General features: G+C 34.8%; 1 protein-coding gene across 10 annotated transcripts in view; it reads right to left on the bottom strand.

The window, feature by feature from the left end:
* Positions 1 to 1,952: 1,952 nt before the first annotated feature.
* LOC149778467 (retinoic acid receptor RXR-like) overlaps positions 1,953 to 20,993 on the bottom strand; it is a 129,572-nt gene continuing 110,531 nt past the window's right edge. For all 10 annotated transcript variants that reach the window (XM_089939311.1, XM_089939314.1, XM_089939312.1 and 7 more), the window contains 2 exons: positions 16,218 to 16,442; positions 1,953 to 12,169 (listed from right to left, as the gene is read on the bottom strand). In XM_089939311.1, the coding sequence (XP_089795437.1) occupies positions 11,916 to 12,169; positions 16,218 to 16,442 (479 nt within the window). In that variant the 3' untranslated portion in view covers positions 1,953 to 11,915. The remainder of the gene's footprint in view (positions 12,170 to 16,217; positions 16,443 to 20,993) is intronic.

The following is a 20,993-nucleotide window of genomic DNA, read 5'->3' as shown; positions in this document are numbered from 1 at the left end:
CCGGTGGCCTAGTGTTTAGAGTGTCCGTCTCAGAAGCGGAAGGTTGTGGGTTCAATCCCTGGCTAAGTCATACCAAAGACTTACAAAAATGGTACTAACAGCTGCCTCACTTGGCGCTCAGCATTAAGAGGTTAGTGTTAGGACTGGTCGGCCTGGTGTCAGGATAATGTGACTGGGTGGGACATCATGCTACATGTCTGCGGCATGATGCCCCAGTGCTAGACATCACTATAAACTTGACTCATGGGGTGGGGGTCTACTGATAATGTATGTACGCATAGGAAACGGGGGTGGTGGTGGTGAAACCTCAATAATAATTTGGCTGATACGTAACCTGTTCAGTCAGCGTTTGAATTTTAATTTTAATTTTAATAGACACTAGACAAACTTTTTAAAGTTACGCAGCTTATTTCTTTGATGCAGCCAGATATTCAATGTCTGTGAACTGTTTTATTAAACATGTTAATATTATTGATCCTTGATCGTTTTTGAGTGGATAAAATATAGGCCATTCTATTGAATTCGGGGGTGGGGGGGTGGGTGTCAAGCATATGTACACAAGTTGGGGGTTGGTGTAAAAAAGTATGCCTGTGTTCAGGGAAGGGAGAAGGGGTCAAGCATTGCCATATTTTTGCATACATACTAAATGGATGGCCCTTAAGATGTCATAATCAGTCTTTTAGTGAAAACTCCATGTTGATATGACCTAGTTGGTTTTCAGAGTACCAATAACAAGATTTTCAAGATGGCGACTGTGGCTACCATATTGGATGTACAAGTGGGACCATTTTCATTGTAGACCAAGTAGAGATTATTATAAATCTTCTGGTGAAAACCACATGTTGATATGACTTTCTTTTCCTCTGGAAATGTGATAATATTCTCCAGATAAATGCTGTAGAAGCCAAATTGAACACGAGGTCAGCACCCTTTTCATCTAGGACCAACTAGACATCAATAGAAGTATTTTAGTCAAATATCCATGATAATATAACCATCTTTTCAGGATCAGTAGTAATATATAATAAATTTTCTAGTGAAAACCTCACGTCTATACTACTCTACATTCATCAGAAGTAGTGATAATAAGATTTTGAGGGTGACAGCCATACTGGAAGTCATATCAGCACCATTTTCATTTAGGACCAACAAGACATCTTAAGAAGTCTTTCAGGAAAAAAAACATGTTGATATGACCATCTATTTTGGAGGAAAAGTGAGGTGATTTTCTAGATGACTGCTGTGGTGACCATATTAGATATCTGATCAGCACCATTTTCAGTTAGGATGAACTGGACCTAACAATGAATGTGAGTGTAAAGTTTCATGGCAATCCTCCTTGAAGTCTACGAGTGTTGATAGGAAACTTGTGCTAATGGACAGGCAGATAATAGGCCCAACAATAAGCACTTCTGGTCTCAGACAAGTAGTGCCAATGAAGATGGCATTTCTACAGTTCAAGTATCCACATCCAAGAACTTAATTTGCTTCATACCATCAAGATAGTAATTACCCATCTGGCCACGGTCAAAACTTTCTTTATATTAACCCACCATATTCTAAAGGGGAAAGGGAATAGTGAATACATTGCTTGTTATCCACGTAATATTTCCTCTTCTGTCTGTACCCAGCCACATTATCCCGACACCAGGATATTATCCTAACCACTTAATGCCAAGCAAGGCAGATGCCAGTACCATTTTTATAAGACTTTTTATTTTTTATTTTCACATTGTATTTGTTAAATTTTGTTTTCACCCTTTTCTGTTACCTGTACCATTTTTGTTTAGGAGCTATGCTGATATATGTGACCTGTGCCGTAGAGTCGATGTACATGTAACAGAAACAGCCACAGACACTAAATGTCATGCATTTTGTTCTTCTCGGGGGTGTCGCATGTTACAATCAGACCATTTGCAAGCTCCATGTCCTAAATCAAACACAACAACAAATAAAGTGAAAAATTTGTTTATTTCTATGCAGAAGACAAAACAATGTAGACACTTGTTAGCAGTCTACATCTTTAGAAAACATGGTCTAGTATCAGGTATATCGTCTGAAATAGAGGGGGGCCTAAATTCATAATGTTAGAATAACCTTGCAAAGCAGTTAGAAATAATGTTACTCTTCCTGTCTTACACATTAAGCATTACATGTATAATCATTATTTCATCACAAATATGTATAACATCTACAAATATGTACACAATTTTCTATTAATAAATGAATAAAACTAGCACTTCTGAAACGTGTAGTGTCATAAGGCACACAGGACAAAATGAAGAGTCATTATAATGATTTTAACACAAATTTTTTGCTAAAAAAGTGCTGAAATCCTTTATAAAGACTTACAATAAGCAATATATATTCTCACAAAACTGGAATAAATCTCCATGTAATTTTTTCATAACAGATTCTGAATTACTAAAAAGTACATCATGGATTTTCTTTAAATTAAACTAAGGACCATGCTCATAAACTATTTCCCATCTGTTCTAATACCATTTGGAAACTAGTGTCACTAAGAACTGGATGGTTCAAAATACTATAGTAACATTTATGAATCTCATCACATTGTGGAAAGACCACTTATGAACCATAACAGATCTTTAATGAGTATTTTAAACTTACTTAAGCACTGCATGTTAATATTTCAGATTTCTGTCCACCTTACAGGCAAGGCAGTTAAACAATCTCCACTGTCTGTTCTACCCCCCCTCAAGATAATCTGATAAATTATCTTGAGACCCTGCATATCCCACCCCACAACATTTGTGCACAAACGCACAAGACTGAGCATTCAGCAAGCAAATATATATACAAAATTTGTTAAATGAAATGTGTTACTGGATGGTGAAATGATTCATGTCCTGCTCAATGTCAGTGTGGCACAATGGACGACAGAAATCACTGCTCAAGTCATGAAAAGGAATTTTTTTCTCTACCCTATACATCACACAAAGGAACCAAATAAGAACAATTAAAATCATAAGCTTGTGATGTTTACTTAAGGTTTTCAATTAACTTATAATTTGTTTTGAATTATAATACAATTTGTTTTCCTCAATGTGAGGTCAAATCAACTTGTCTTGTTTTCTGGTTTATTTTTTCTGGTTTGTCTTTTACCCAAGATCAAACAAAACCTATAAATTAACTCTTCACAAAACAGGAGATTTCAACAGAGTTCCTCCAGGCAAATGATGCTTTAATGGCCTACACAAGTTTCTATCAATACACGAAAAGACTGCTTAATCATGAAATAAACCATTTCAACAAAAGCCTCTCAATAGGATTGATGCTGTACATGCCGAAAATAGTTTCTAAGACTCCAAAATAAGATCACTTCTTATTTTTAACAGCATAGTGTTGAAACCATCTGATATTTCTATGCAGTAACACAATTTTCAAGATGACAACCATAATGGATGAAAGATCAGCAACATTTTCATTTAGGAGGAACAAAACAACCCAGGAAATCTACAGGTAAAAACCCACTGTTGATCCATTAAGATGAAGTAAAAATGTGAAGATTTTCAAGATTTGGGACAAAAGATCGACACCATTTTTGTTTAGGACCTATGCTGATATGTGTGACCAAGCATTCTGAAATAGTGACAACACTGTCAAGACTGATCACCATGGAAGTCATATTGGACATAAGACGAGTATAATATTCATTTAGGACCAACTACACACCAGTCTTCTGGTGAAAACCCAATGATACAACTTTCCAATAAGAAAGAGTAGCAATAACAAGATTTTCAAGATAGCCACCATGACAGCCATATTAGATCTCTGAGCAGCTAAATTCAGGACAAATTAGACCATGGGAATAATGTGCGTGTAAAGTTTCATGGCAATCTTCCAACTAGTTGTAGAGTGTCAATAACGACCATTCCATAAGCTAAAGATTGGGTATCATCCATGCACAATCATGCAGTTGACTTTTACAAAATCTGTCACTGCTACTTAAGTTGGTTGAAAACCAACAGTAACTAAGCAATGTTTCAGTTGGCCAACCATAAGGATTTTCTTTAACAAATCAATACTACTAGTCACAATGTTATCATATATTCATTTTGGTTTTATTTAAAAAGTACCAAAATTTGACTGATTTTGCATTCCTCAACTGCACTCAAATATGCATAGCAATATATTCATAAGAAAATGTCATAGTACAACTGTAGCACTGTGAAAATGGACTGCCAACTATGTGATATTTTTAAAAACTTGTCCTCCAGTTGCAAGGCACCACTTGTTAAGGCAGCATCATGCCCCCATCCCAAGGTGCAAAAGTTGCCAAGCTGTTGAGCAAACCCCAGAGACCAGCATTCTGAAATTTCAAACTCCTGTCCATAATCAAATGGTCCTAAATTTGGTGATACAAAAGAAATTGTACCTGGCAACTCAACGTTATATACTGGCAGACATGAACATCAGCCCTTAGTAATCCATGTAACGAAAAACAGAAAAATAACGAGACTCTAAAATATTTATATATCGATTTTGTTAAATTTGATTAAATTCCGCAAACCATGACCACTGTTTATGTACTATGACAATGCTGATCCATACATACCTGGCATCGGAATCTGATGCTGTCATCGATGATCAGTTTGAAGGATTGAATAGGAATGAGGATCCTCATCCATGGACTTGTCATCAATGAGAGCATTAGATCAAGGCTCAGTTTCCAGAGACAACGCATTGGTATTGAAAGTACTATTGGCAATGAAAATCAGTCTGCAAAAACAAAAAAAAAACCAGTTCTAGCAGTAGGTTGCTAGAACTGGATCAAATTGCAGCTGAACAGTGATCATCATTATCACTATCTTGGAAAATACCTAAATTCTATGACCTGCCTTAATCTGAGAGATCATGACACTACTGGCTGGTAGAGATAGAATTAGAGCTATCAAACTCAGAACCATCCAAACCACTCCACATTTTTATGTTGTGAATCAAAAGCATCACATCAGCAGATATTAAATAAAGCCAGAGGAATTTCTTTTATTTCAAAGTGTCTAATGTACCCAGACTATGCACAAGTTGTTGCCCTTGTAATCTCACTCAACAGATCTGAATGCATTGCTCTAGATTCACAAGTGGTCACCAGAGACAATTTATTTTTCAGATTGCTTCAGTCATTTCACTTAATACACAATTTATAGATTAAATTTACTTTATATACCTAAAAATCAAACTGGCTACTCATTTTCTGTGCCAGAAAGTCGTAAAATTAGTTGGCATCTGACCAACAGGCTGGTGGTAATTTATTAAGCTGCCCCCACCCCTTCAGGATACTGTTTGGATTGTTTATTACATTGTTGGATAAAATGTTTCTTAGAACAATGGAGTTAAATTTTTCCTGGTCAAATTCCTCATTACCATATATTCCAAAGACATTGTTACAATCTTCCTTAGTTAGAGCTTTTAACCCATTATAGCATTTAATTTGTGTGCCCATCAGAGAAAATGAGTTCAATTTTTTTAATCGTCAGAAAAATCGGGTGAACAATGGCAGTCATTTAAATAAAGGTGCAGTAAAGCCATTATAATCTCACTTCATTCCAATTTGCCAAATAACAAAGGTACAAGGTAACAAATTAACAACAATCACACCTCATTCATTATCATATTAGATATATTATTTGTTGGTTCATTGAAATTAAAGCGTGAAAAGTTTTTTACATTTTTTACCTTTACATTTTAAAATATTCTTTAAATATTGTTCTAGATCCATGTTTTGAATAACAGAGAAAGTCTTGAAGTAAATCTCATTTTCCAAGAAGTCATCTTCAACATCAAGTCAAAGCACCAACAGGCTCTAATCCAAAACTTGGCAAACTTTCACATGGCAAGTTTCCACAGACTGTGCAGCAGAAAGTGTTGCTACATCTGGGTTAAGTTAACAAACAGATGTCATTACTAGTGAAAGCAATGATGATGATTTTCCCCCTGCTTTTGTGTGTGATGCATTTATACCTACTTGGGTCTGGCAGAGAGGATATAGCTTTTTCAGATTATATTACCTCCGATAAGGATATTGTTAAATCTGCGACACCAACAGTTTAAATTAGTGTTTGCCAAGAGACTGATTTTTCTATCACTGGATGATAATGACTTGGTACCAGCTGTTGTATCTAGAACCAATGAGGCTCTAGAGGGTATGGTTGGCATTAGCCTGTATCGACAAGCTCAGAATGACACACTTGATACTCATTATTAGCATCTGCATGCTACTGCAATACATAACAAAAAAAAAAATCTCAAACTAATAAAAATTGATTATTGTCAAATGTAATTTCAATTCCAAACATAACTGTCAATTTCTGCATTTATATTCCAGTTGGTACATGTTCATGCTGACGCTTTCAAATATATATCCAATATATCAATATTGTAGAAATAAAACATAAGGGACATTCCAATTTTCATTGGTGGTGGTGGGGGGGGGCTTCAGCTCTCAAATAGCTTCAAAAAATATATTCTTTCATTTGTATCACAAAAACAAAAATTATATCATTTATATTAGCTAAAGAACATGACAATAATCTCAAAAAACATTTGTAGGAGCCACTAGTTATGTTCCATTGTAAACGAAGCAGTTTCAGAAGGCTCTAATAACAAGTCTCTTTAATATTCACTACTGAACACTCGGACATAAAATCATCTGGGAGATGGGTAAAGGAGTTGAACAATTGATACAAACGGTTAAGTTTCTAGTTGAACAGCTTTATATGTGAAACTTTTCGTAAATAATACTAAGTTACACAATCAAACAGGCACCTGTCCCACCAAACTGCATAAAAACAGCCTTCAAAATTACTATATAAAGACATCTAAACAATGGGCTCAGAAATAAACCACGGGATAAATGGCTCACTCTTAAATGAAAAAGTCCAACATGCACACACATATATTGAAACTTCCAGAACTAGTTATTGTGGCAGTTGTTGGGCATTTCTCTCAACAAGAAACTTAAGCACCTTGTTCCATTTTAACATAAATGAACACATGGAAGGCCATACATATATGTTTTGTGGTTTACCCCTAATTAAAGTGCCTTTCATGGATCCCATATCTGCTTTACTGAACGGCCCTAACTGTTCTGCCTGAGACTTGCCCAAGAATCACAATTTAAAATGTTACTTTTTTTTGGGCTCATAATGGAAAATCATTTTAAATCTCAAGCTCGAGTGTTCTGGCATTTCATGACCTATCTTTCTTGGAAGTCCAGATAAAATGCATTGATTTAACAATATCAACACTAGATGTGAATTTTCATTACATAGCTAGAACGCATGTCAAAACCCTAAAAGTCTTCATTTGAAAACAAATCTTTTAAGACAAGAAACAAATTTACATGTACAAGCTATACTAAGACAATTTAGCAGGCTTGTACAATGTTAATTAATTTCAATTTCACTCAATTTATTATAATATTTAAAAAAATTGTATACTGAGCAAATTAAAGGATCATTATTAAAAAATATAAATTAGAAAAGGCTAGCTAACTGCATCAAGAGTAACAAATCCTTAAAAAAATTAGAATCTGTTATATACTGCTTGATTCTAATTTCGATGTTTTCAGCACACTTGTGTAATTGTAATTTTAATTTGTTTTAAAACCAAGATTCAAATTTCAATGAAATTAAATTGTCCAGACCGCATGATTATCAAGCCATCATCTCATTCCAATGGAAACCAGACAGAAAAATCCTGACACATGATTGGTGGAATGAGTTTTCTGACATCCAATCGAACAGTTTGCCAAGTCAGTTATAGTATGTTTACAAAACTATTATGAACAAAACAAACTTGGCTTTTTATTTTAATTTAAAAAACAAAATGCACACGAGTTTCATCTGGCCTTAAAATCCCTCAATCTGGACATATAATGTACGTCAACTTGTAAATGCACATGTACTGAACTTATGAAGGGGAATGAAAAGCTTGTAACAAATAGCTGCCACACTATTAGTGCCAATGCCACATTTTTTTTTATCCCAGACCATGTTTAAAACCTCACATCCTCTACCTCAATATGACGAGTCACTTACTACCAGCATTGTCCATTTGATCTCTACCTACCCAGTGGGCATTACCCAGTTCATATTTAGAAATTGTTCTCAGTCTTACCCTTAAAATAAATAATCTTAGCATTAGAATCAGTCATTGTGTGCAGTAAACATGGATTCTCCTTGGCCCCCTTTGGGCCATGCTCCAAGAGACCAGTGAGCTCTCCAAAAAACCATGTTGAGCTGACTCGGTGGTTAAGGTGCTAGACTTGTAATCAAAACGTTGAAGGTCTGATTTCCATAATCCTACCAGCCTAGATTGACAACTAAATAACCTGGGATTTTATTTAAGGTCATGGGTTTCATTGCTTGAATTAAATCTGTACAGGTTTCATAAAAAAGCATATTGGTTTTTCATCTGTTAAAAGCTAAAAATATAATGTACATTTAAAATATTTTGTTGTGGGTTTTAACATCATATTTTAGCACATGATAGTCTATGCAACTGGTGGAGGAAGAACCTGGGAAAAATTCATTTTATGAAGCAGAGACCCACAGGAATCTTCTGGCAAAGCTTTCTTGCATACCCATATTGGCCAAGACCCATTCAAACCCACATGGAAAATATTGTCATCAACTACATAAAACAAGGAACCCTATTTGTAATAACATATAAATTACAACAATTTCTGGCATTATATGGTCAAACTTGCTTTAACCATTCATATAACACTTCCTTCAATGTATTTATTTTAAACCATATTCATTTGGGAAACTCTGTCAAATGCAATTACATGCATATGATTTGGGGGCTTCATTTTAAAGCATAAGCTTATAAGCATTGTCTCCCCAACTGTAATAAGAAAGAAAATATAAGATCAAGGATCTTTATGCTGGTACCAAAGATTTTTTTATACATAAAATAAGCTATACACTTAAATACAAAGCATAACAATGAATAAGAACTAAATTAATTGCAATTCAAATGGTTCCAATTCCATCAATTAATTAAATCTCTTAGTCATCCTTGCAGGATTTTGCACAGCTAAAAATATGTGTTGTTTCAATGTATTTCAAGATTATCAAATGTGGCCAATTATTCATCAACAATTCACTGCAAATAATTTACAAGAAATATTTTCTTACAGATGCAAGATCTTTTCCATGCTCATAATTCAACGAAAAAAGAAATTGATTTATGCAAGGACACTGGTTCAGTTAAACCACATCTTAGTGCAGTCTTTAGCATTTTCCTTAATCAATCCTCTTCATCCTAAGATTTTACTACTTCACAGATTTTACCATCGAAGAATTTTTATCACATCATCAACTTAGAACTGTACAGTTATAGTTCAAATTTGATTTATTTCTTCAGTTTAAATTAAAAAGCAATCAATATAATCCATAACGTATTACTGTAAATTTTATAGAGCTTGCACTTGTGAAATTTATGCATCTTAACATTCAAAAATTGATTCCGAATATTTATTTTTTCTGCAAGGGAATGAACTCTATATAACTCCAAAACCTGTGGTTCTAAATATTCCTTAGCAATGGCCACTCCTTTTGCTCCTCCAACTTTTTAAAAATCTTGGAAAGGTTGGTGTGGATGGGTAATGTCATTTTCAGCACATGGTAGGCCATACATGGTGGACAGTATATTTGGTGAAGGAAAAGCCCAGGAACAATCACCAACCCATGTGAAGTTACTGATGAGCCTTCTCACATACCCAATACTTGAACTTGTTCAGATTGAGAGGAGATGTGTGTGCACAATCAGAAAAACTGAGCATCTTAGACCATTCCACCACCCAGATTAAAAAACAATTATTGAAAAAAAACAAGTAGTGGAATGAAATGCACCATACATTTGCACATCTTTTCAATGTCTAGTAAGAAAAAGGCCTCAATCAACAAGACAATCTCAATATTATGCAAGGAGGTTACTCATAATCGAACTCAACTGAGAACCTGATGCTCAAATAAATTTTGTCCCTACAGAAGCCCATGACTGGTGACTTTAAGAAAATAAAAAAGACAAGCCTGGACTCAAATTTAAAAAAAACCCACTCTAATGGTCTAAGTGGTCAGAGTGTCCGACCTGGACGAAGGAGGTTGCGGGTTTGAACCCTGGCCAAGTATACCAAAGACTTATAAAAATGGTTCAAGCAGCTGCCTTGCATTAAGAGGTTAGTATTAGGACTTGCCAGCCTTGTGTCAGGATAATATGACTGTGTGGGACACAATGCTAAATGTCTGCAGCAATATGCCCCAGTGCATGACATCATCATAAACTGCCACACTGTACATATTGTAGTGATAAGACTCAAATTGTTAAAGCTATATTAAAAATCCAAATCACACACAAACACACACAGAATTTCATGTGCTCAGAGGGGCCCAGTTTTTTATACTATTATGTTTACACAACATGACAATTGCTGTAACTTAAATATGAAAAGGAATAAGCAAAATCATATTACATTCACTTGTGTGTTTATTCAGATCTCATAATATTTCATGTAAAAGTGACGTTTTCCTCCAGGTCCTGACGTCAACCCTTGTCTAATTACTCTGTCAAGGTCCTCCTTACTCACTAGATCAGCTGTATTTAATGTTCATTAGCATCTGAAGACTGTCTTACTTTACAAGATTTCTATTTACACTTGTTTTGTTGTTCATAGATGCTGCTTGAGTGTTCATGCCAAAATCATTCTTTTAATGGTCTTTTTTTTTTTTTTTTTTTATCTCAGCTCTGCCAAAAGATGGCAGATTTTTAAAAACAAGATTCAAAAGCCACACCTAAACAAAATTCCAGCATTTGGCCTAAACTCGACCAATAACAATAAATTAATCGATTAACAGCCTGTTGTGCACAGATGACAGCCTTAATCTGATTACTCAGTCACATCATTCTCCACGGCTATGTAATGATTTCAGTCCACCCGTAGACTCGTTCTCACTGGTAGCTCTAATGTGTGGATAGAACGCATAAAAACACAGTGGGTCTAATTTTTTTGTTTCTTTTTTCAATTTTTAAAAAATATGTTATTCATCTATAAAATGACGTGTGATAGATGGTCTTAAAAATTGTAGTTTTGTCCTACTGCCAGTAGGATCACATGTAAGTAAACATGAAGTGAGCACTAATTAATGATAACCCAGCCAACCTGTTCCCCAATTCATGTCACAAGTTTCGCTTTGAAAAAGTTTACAACTTTCTATCGGTATGGGGCATATATTGGACTATATAAAATTAATTTATTAATCTTTGAACAGCCTGAAAATAAAACTCCATTTCATCAGTGTGGTCATGGTTGTCGCGGGCAAATTAGATTATTTTCAGACAAGACCGATGGGCACTTCATGAAGAACACTAGAGGTGCACGATATGAAATTAGACAGGTCCCAGGTGCTGGGTTATTGGATTTTGTTTAGCAATGCTAATGATACAAGTTTACATATAAAGTCTTGTCAAAATCTGCAGAAACATTTTCTGGAGTGTTCACAAGCTCAACCAACTCGATGCAAGACCACTTCATTAATATCCATGGATGTCGCTCACAAAACTCATCCCAAATCTTGATGATACAAGCTTATACACCAAGTCTGTATATTGTCAGAATTGAAGATTTAAGAGTTCACAAACGAGTGTTCAGAGATGGAAACAGGGCCACAGCATAAACTCACTAGACTTTGGCCAGGTAAGCTTGCAACTTGTCTTGTTCAACTCAGGAGAAGAGAAACAGGATTTCAATACATTTCAGTGACATGCATAATTATTACTAAGTTTTGATGTGATCTACATAGATCTTATCACTATACAAATGACATGATTAAACACGGACTGTACAAAAGAAACTTAACAATGAGGAAACATCACACAGATGGGAACTATGATGAAGGACTGGGACTTTCTAACATCTCCATTAAGAATGTATCAATGGGAGTGTCCCCAATGAGTTTGAAGAAAAACAGGTGTTCAAGACATTTCAGTCCAATGCTGCGAAGTGCTGGCAACCGAAGAAGCAGCTTTGCAAATCGTCCTGGTTCATCAGGGTATCGTGTCTTACAATATTCCTCAAGAGTTGCATAAACCTTTTCTCTCAGCTGCTCTACTTCCTGAATGGCTGTCAAACCTTTGGCATCTGCAATGAAGAACATAAAGTGAAATTTGGACTTAAATTTAACAATGCAATTTTATGATAGAGGTGAAATTAAGTACACCTCTCCCTCGATACCTCATGCACAACAGGGTCCAAAAACAGAATGCACTATAAGCATGGGTGCATGTTACAGAGGGACCTCCAAAATATAGGAAGTGATACCATCAACATGGGACATCAGGAAAACCATGGTGGTGAGGGCAACTGGGTTGTTTAATGCCTGATTACTCATTTTATAATTGCATCAGAATAATTATAAATAAACTGCTTTTCAACCAAGGTTGTTTGTTATTCTGTATAAATTAAATTATTTTCAAGGGGCCCAACATCTGATAGATCGCAGACACTATTCCAAATGGTTTCAACAACCTTCCTGATCTGGCATGCGTAGGATTTACATGCCTTGTAACTTTTCTTTTATTCCACCTACATATTTTATAAAAAAGACACGATGAAGGTGATAATACAAAGGAAGTCAGCTTTTAATTAAGTGCAATGATTTAACAAATACTTTCACTAGTCAGACACCAAAACATGGTTGGCACATAATTGGGTTCAGAGACAAACTCTTGCAGCCATAGCTCTTACGGCAGACTAACACATTTTACGTTTAAAAACAAGACTGCATTTATGACGATTACATTTAAATTTCACTTTATAAAAAAGTTTTTTTTAATTGCTATTTGCTTATTAAAGTACTGCCTCCAGTAGGCGTGACATTTTCATTAATCAAAATTTCACTGAATATTGTTATTTATGGTGTAATAAATACGTTCAAAACTTATTTAATCAAGTATATGATTTATAAAAAGTTGATAATTTCATAATATGATTAAATATTCCAGGTCCTGTCTACCATGTTCAACGATAAAATGAGTGATATATCAACATTTCATTGACCAATTTTGATTGCAATTTCTTAAATTCAACTAACGTGGGTCAATTGTTTCTGTATTTTAAATTTTTTTTTCTTTTAAAAGAGGGTGGTGGCCATGTGCTATAAGCAGGTTTGTAAGTTATCAGGGCACAAATTATCGATGGAGTAGTTTAACAAGAACTCTGCCAAGAGTTATGTCTCACCTGTCTGTCTCTGGATATTCAACAACCTAAATCAAGTCATTTGAAATCTGTTACGGAGACCTTCTATTAGTGGCATGTATATTATTCCTCAAAATGACAGGGAATGAATCTAATTGCAAACCTTATCAGTCAGGCAAATCTCAAAAGTAATGTACCATTTAAGCTCCATGACCATCATGTAACAATTTTAGAGAAATGGATATTAATGTAGAACATAAAGTTGACGTCTATGGAAATAACAAGCAAAACCATGTCACAGAAATTACTCCCGTCTTGCCTATATTTGCACTTCAGACCCAACATTTCTGTGCAATATCTACAATCATGCCAAGATTATCAAACTGTGCCTGTGAAATGACTGATGCAGCCTGTGTATTATCAGTGTGTGAACACAGAATCACATACCTAGTACTTCCAATGAAACTTTCTCTCCTGACCATGATATTGATTCATAATTCTCAATAAACAATAGGATCAACCTTTGAAATGTCTGAAACATGATGCAGAAAGTTGTGTTCAAGAAAGAGCCGGTCTTAGATGCATCTCAGTTATTAACTGAATTAAATGAAATATATCACCATTCTAAAATAGGAGACATCTTGATGACATACACCTACCCTTCCTTCTGGTCCCCTGAATATGTACATATTCCAACCCCAAGTACTCAATCTAGGTAGTAATTATTCTACAGCTCCGGTGGTCTAGTGGTTAGAGCGTCCACCTTGGATGTGGGATGTCGTGGGTTCAATCCCCGGCCAGGTCATACCTAAGACTTGCGAAAATGGTACTAAGAGCTGCCTTGCTGGCCATCCAGCATTAAGAGGTTAGTGTTAGGACTGGTTGGCCTGGTGTCAGGATAATGTGACTGGGTGGGACATCATGCTACATGTCTGTGGCATGATGCCCCAGTGCTGGACATTACTATAAACTGCCAAACTGCAGACATCATAGCGATATGACTGAAAATTTTTTAAAGCTATGATAAAAATCCTAATCACATCACATCATACTACATGTCTATGGCATGATCTAATAGGATTCTACACTGTTCTCAAGATGACTGACATGCATACCATGTTTAAATGAAATATACTGAAATATTTTTGAGTTGTACTCTTGAAACAACAATATTTATGAATAGACAGACATTGCAAAAACTGTATTGCTCAAGTTACATATGGTGGTGCTTGGTAAGTCTAAAATTCTGCTATTGCTCCCTTTACACAACAGCTACCAATCCCATGCAAACTTATGTAATAATGAAGGAACAGAACCTATGTAAATTATCTCTCAACTTCTATATTATGTGGGTTTTAATATGGTCTAATAAAAATCATTTCAAAAGATAAACACATAATTACAATGTATAGCCTCTTCCTCACAGTCAAAGATCTTTTTAAGTTCTGTTTATGTGTGTGTGTGATTTGGATTTTTAACGTAGCTTTAAAACAGATTCAGTCATTTCGCTATGATGTCTGCAGTGTAAGAGTTTATAGTGATGTCTAACACTAGGGGATCATGCCGCAGACATGTAGTATGATGTCCCACCCAGTCACATTATCCTGACACCAGGCCAACCAGTCCTAACATTAAGCTCATAATGCTGAGCGCCAAGTGAGGCAGCTGTTAGTACCATATTTGTAAGTCTTTGGTATGACTCAACTGGGGATCGAACCCACAACCTCCCACATCCAAGGGAGATGCTCTAACTACTAGGATACCATAGCGGCTGAGTTCTGTTTATTAATGCTGCTTAATCTGTCATCTAATCACATGACTTTCACAAGAATTAGAATAATAATTGCAATGATAATATTAATAAGTGGAAGTGTTTATGGAGGAAAGCTTATTGGATCATTATATTAAAAAGCCATTTTCTATATCTTGCTCTATGGAAGGGTATGCATCTTGTATTCAAATTTTTTTTTAAAAAATCTTTTAAATTTATTTCTGCATGGAATAATTGGCATAAACCCAAACCAGTGATTCTAAATAGTCTTAGCAATGGTTACTTGCCCCATGTTCTAATGAACACTTGCAATCAATTGCATGCAGTATACTGTATGTATACATGGTTTTAATAAAACATGACTAGAATGTATTTCTTGAGATTCCACAAGTGTTATAAACAATAGTCTAACACTGACCCTTTATTTCTTCAGATCTGTGAGATTAATAGAATCTATGTTGGGGTTTGGACCGAGACAAGGAAATCCCAGTCATGGGGTTATATTGTCTCCCCATAAGGCAAAATATTGTCACAATGTTTAACACGTTTTCTTGCACCATACACACTGTCAGGCATAAAGTGCTTGTGTATGGAAGCAATAAGTTACTTTCCTCTCTCATTCACTCGCATTTATGATTTCATTGGATCCAATTATCAGTTTGATAGCATGCTGAAACCCTTGTGAAGAACCAAACACTATTCAACCGTACAGCTTTACATCAACAAACAATATGTTTTTACTCAACATAAGCGATATGCACGATGGATGTGTCAGCTTATCACAGCTATGATTTTGGATAATGGATACATTTCTTTTGCACATAAATATCTTATCAAGAACAAAAACAAAACATAAATAAGAACAGTACAAGGTTAGTTAACAAATAGGTATTCTGTTACATGCTTTATTGGAACATGTGGAGGTAGGGGCAGCAAATTTATGGCAATCTGTTTCATCTTTGTAAGTTCTGGACATGTCATGATCAGGTATTAAAATATTTAACTATAAGTTATGGGACAGGAACAAATCATTTATTATATCTTACCCGAAGATATATGGTAAATATGGTATATATACATGATCACAAAAGTATCAACTGCTCATTTTTGTGGAAGCTAGCTGAAACATTCCAGTAACTCTCATCCTTGTCACACAGCTTTATTTACAGCTCAGCCACATAGAAAATGAATATAAACATTGATCATTTTACTCAGAAATACCTGGATTGAAAAGCACAATTGCTCTTAGGCAGCCAAGCTCAGTCTTGTCCATTTTCATCTCTCTCATCTTGGACACCAGCTCTGTGAGGACACGATCAAAGATTGTTCCCACTCCCGCCTGGTGAGCACTGCTCCTGTGTACATGAAGTCCTGTTGCCAAGAGAATTCCATCTTTGACTGATATTGACCGATGAGAGAATGCAGCAATAAGAAGTTCATTCCAACCTAATGAAATGGAAAAAAAACTTTGTTAGTTCATGACATATACTCACATGGTAAAAAAAAAACGAATTTCCTATTTCATACCAACAACAATGAAACTGTGTCAAAATACCAGCCAATACAAGGTATGGACCAAGTATTATTAAAGGTGGTATAGAGTTGGAATTAGTTCATTTTGCCAAATTGTATGCATATATACATGATCTGACTTGGTCTGTTGAAAGGACTATGCTCTACCGCTGCATGATAGCTACCCTTATGTGCTTAGAGGTGAGAAATAATTATTTTATTTAGCACAATGGCCTATCAACTTGTGAAAATTATCAACTGTTGGAAAGCTCTTTGTGGAAACTGTCATGCACAGATCTGTTTTCATAATGCATAATTTTCACAAAATAAAAGAAAATGGACTTGGAAATCACTATTCTTAAAGTATTACTGGTCTTTGAAGAGTTACTGAGGAGTGGATTTATTCAGTCAGTCAGTTATAATCATTTGTTGCAATTGCCATGTTAGAACATTCATGTGAAAGGTCATCTGGATACCTATATAAAAGCTTAACTGGATTATTATGAATTTATTCGAAGGACATTTGGATATTTATATAATATAATTCAAAGACTACATGGATTATGTTGGATTTACCATGAACTAAAAAACATTTGGATTTAAAACCATGATTGTAACATCAGTATATCACTGTTATCATTCGGAATACATTTGGAATGTATTCGGATTACATGAGATCTATAGGAATTGATAAAACTATTTAGGAAATAGAAAATTCATGCACCATACGATAAGAATTTAATTTTTTCACATTGTATTTTAGGGAAATAAATTCATATTTACAATTTTACAAACTTGTCAGTTGTTTCTTATTTGTTATATAACTAAACCCCTAGATTTGTAACACATGCATGTTCCTGCGTATCAAGCTAGCTGTACATGTATATCCTAAAGATCTCTAAATGTCCAGGAGTAATATTACAAAGGGTTGCATATTAAAAGATACACAAGATACAATTTTAAAAATTTGCACTATTTTGACAATTCTCTAAGAAATATCCTCAAAAATGGGAAAAAAGAAATTAACAAAATCTTGTTTTGCATCTACATGAACGAAATATCCAGTCTACAGACAGACTTTCACTAAAATCCTCCAAACAGCATGTGAAGTAGTTAGGACAAGCTAAATTCTCACAATAACACCATTTCTGGAAAAATTGTCATGTCCCCAAAAATGCACCATAAGAAAACCAGTTAAACTTTACTGTACACCTACACCAACCATCTATCTAGCCCCATATGGTTTAATCTAAATCCACCACTCTATGCAGGAAAAGCAATGAACATTTTTCCACCAATGGAGAAACTGACCGACAGATAGATGGTTGAACAGATGAACATAATGGCATACTGGGACAATGACAATATCCAGTCTCTATACTGAGGTGCAAAGACAATCATTCTTGAAGCAGTCTAGGGCAAACAATGATGACTTAATTTTTAAAATTTATATCGTTTTTAAAAAAACAAAAAACAGCAGAAATCACCTCCAAAAAATTGCCAATGGAAACCTCTTGTAATACTTTGGAACTCCTTGCATAATACAATTTTTAACAAAAATCTACACAAACCACATATCTAGCCTACAAAATTTAAACAATACTCCAAGCCATGTGTGCATGTGTGAGAAAAATAAAATGTTACTGTACAATCACATATTTCGCCAAAGTTTCAATAAAATCCTCCATCCAGTGCACAAACATTGTTGCAAGCCCAAGGCAAAAACTCCACTGAGCTCCTTCAACCGAGGTTGTCAGCAACAAAATGTTTTCATTAATACGCATTAAAAATTACATCATCTATCAAGAAATAAATGCTGAGAAACTTTGATTCATTCAAACAGTATAAAAGGTCGTACTGGATTAACTGTCCGAGAAACTGATGCTCTGCTTCACAATTATTGGTTAAGCAGGTTTATTCATACTCATTAGAAACAAGGAAATCGTGTCCCAGGTGGTCACTGGTAAAAAAAAAGGAGGGTAGCTTATTTTTTTTTTGTATGAGTAGTGATGCACTAAATTCCTAAATAAAATAATTTTCAAGAAACTGGCTCACAGGACAAAAACCAAAAAACCTTTAGGCACTTGTCAACCAACCGCAAATCCTGTTTACAAATTTTCAATACAATCATCTAAATAATGTGGCAGAAAAGCTGATTAACAATTCTAAAAAAAACTTTTTGGGACCATCTTTCAAGAATTTCCTTTAAAAAAAAAGATGCAGAGAAAGAAAGCAAAATATATTTGCCTATATAAACCTATTACAGGGGTCAATCTACCAGGTAAAGTTAGTGACCAAGTCAATGAAAAATGTAAACTTCATCTTCTTCTGTTAGGAAAGCAAAAACAACTTTGCCCTGCAATATGCTCATTGCTGTGTGCAGATTCAATTGGAAATGAATAATCGAATGCCAATTGGACAAGCAAATAAAATTTTCCACTTTTCAAAAGTTCACATTTCAATTTTGAATTAAATACCTTAAAATGAAGTGGTAATGTTCAGGTTACTCTTTACACCTGTGACCACTGGTTTGAATGTTACAGTAGTTGTTTCAAAGTAGTTTAGAATGTTTGCAACTGCATTTTCCAATGACATTTTAGAAACTAAAAAACAAAAAGCAAAAAAATAAATGTCTTGTTTAAGTGGCAATTGATACACTGTACCAATAATTAGAATACTGTAATGTAGGTACAGTAAAATCTGTCTTGAATGAGCTCAGCTATGAGCAACCACCTGTCATTTTCAACCACAATCATCATGCATGGATTGATTCTATTATATAAATGCACTGTCGTCAGCAACCACCTGCAGAATGCAACCAATAACCATAATTTTGTGGCAAAAAATGTATATTTCAACACTGTTATGAATGACACTAAAACAATGAACACTTGCATTTGTAACCACGCCCACTTAGGTAAGATATGTGTCTGCAAGTGTAGATTGTTCCAAAACAACAGTGCTATGCATTAATGCGCCACAAAAAAAGTTAAATACCAATGACCTCAATTTAATCTGGACTTTGAAGCCATGATTCTCTATGAGTATACATGTGCTATAAAAAAACAAAGCATAAGTTTAGTCCAGTTACCAGTTTCTAATATCAACAGGTGTGGATGGCCATCATAAAGACAGTAAAAGAAGACTAAAGTACTTCATTAACTGCCATTGCAGTGCCAAAGTCATGTACATCCCATTTATGAGTAATCATTGCTTTTTTACAAGGAGCAGTCACAGAGGTACACAATAAAAAGGTTTGTACTGTTCATCTTTTGTGACCCCCACAAAAAAAAAACAACTAAAGAAAACCCATTAAAAAAACAATGTCATAATGAGGACTGTTTTGAAAGAGCTTAATTGTTGAAGTAGAGTATATTTGTCTTTGAAGTTGATCCATAATGCCTAGGGTGAATGAAGCATTTGCCTTTGTCTTTAATAGCTGACAAGTTTTCCAGATTAAATTGTCACAATAGAAAATTTGTGTTCTTGGTGGATATTTTTAACCAACACAACATGCCTTTGTCTGTTAACCGTGGTACAGTCTGTTACACCCTTGAGCCAGTCTCTTTATATCATTGGTGAATTAAGTGTTTTGGTTTTGACTTAAATTTAAACAAATCTGGACAGATTAACTCCCTCTTATGGCTGGTTCTCTGCTTATTGTATGGTGCACCAGCACTGTAAGGCTTTATAGCACCATAAAAACTGATTGATAAAAAAAGAATGTACCAAAAAGGTCTATTACCAACAAGCAATAAAAAACAAAAAATGACTTTGACATGGTGGGTGGGTGTGACGGTTTCACTTCAACAGGATATGATATGGATATATAGTGTGTATAAAGGGTAATTGGATAATTAAAGATAAATTTGGGTAATTAACAGTACAAATGTTGGTTAAATACATTCAAAGGAAATAGGGTTAGACACAAGCTATACTGCTGAATAAATGTAAACTAAAATTTAAAATTCAAGATGCATTTACCATGTCAAAAGTTCCTTCATGTGCTAACATAGTAGTAACAATCATGTGTAAGTTGAGAGTGAAACAATCTATCATAAAGTGCCTTACAGTGAAGTGTTATGGCAATAAATGCACTCAGGTGGCTCTTCACCCTTTAACATGAAGGAGCAGGTTATATAAGTATCATTAATTCTAACTCTTGCAATGACTATTTCATCCCCAAGAGTGGTTCTCAAGGAAGGTGGTCATTCATAAAGGTAGGATGGACAACATGGTCCTTGTTATCGACAGCATCATTTCACCTTGCCTGCCACTTACTATCAGGGTTAACAGAATATTTCTTTCAAAATTTTCAAGGTTTTTTTCATGGTTCAAAATCACGTTTTTCAAGGTGAATTATTACATTAATTTTAAAGGATACATAAATGAAACTCTACGCAACACAAGTTAATACTTACTCCATACAAGGAACATTTCCTGCAAACTTATTTTAATTTTTTTTTTTTTAAATGAAGTCAATAG

Source organism: Sinohyriopsis cumingii, chromosome 17 (genome assembly GCF_028554795.1).
Source record: "Sinohyriopsis cumingii isolate HCF-2022 chromosome 17, ASM2855479v2, whole genome shotgun sequence".
In the NCBI taxonomy this organism is placed as follows: Eukaryota; Metazoa; Mollusca; class Bivalvia; order Unionida; family Unionidae; genus Sinohyriopsis; species Sinohyriopsis cumingii.
The sequence above is the reverse complement of the archived record's forward strand: the minus strand, read 5'-3'. Positions and strand labels throughout refer to the sequence as shown.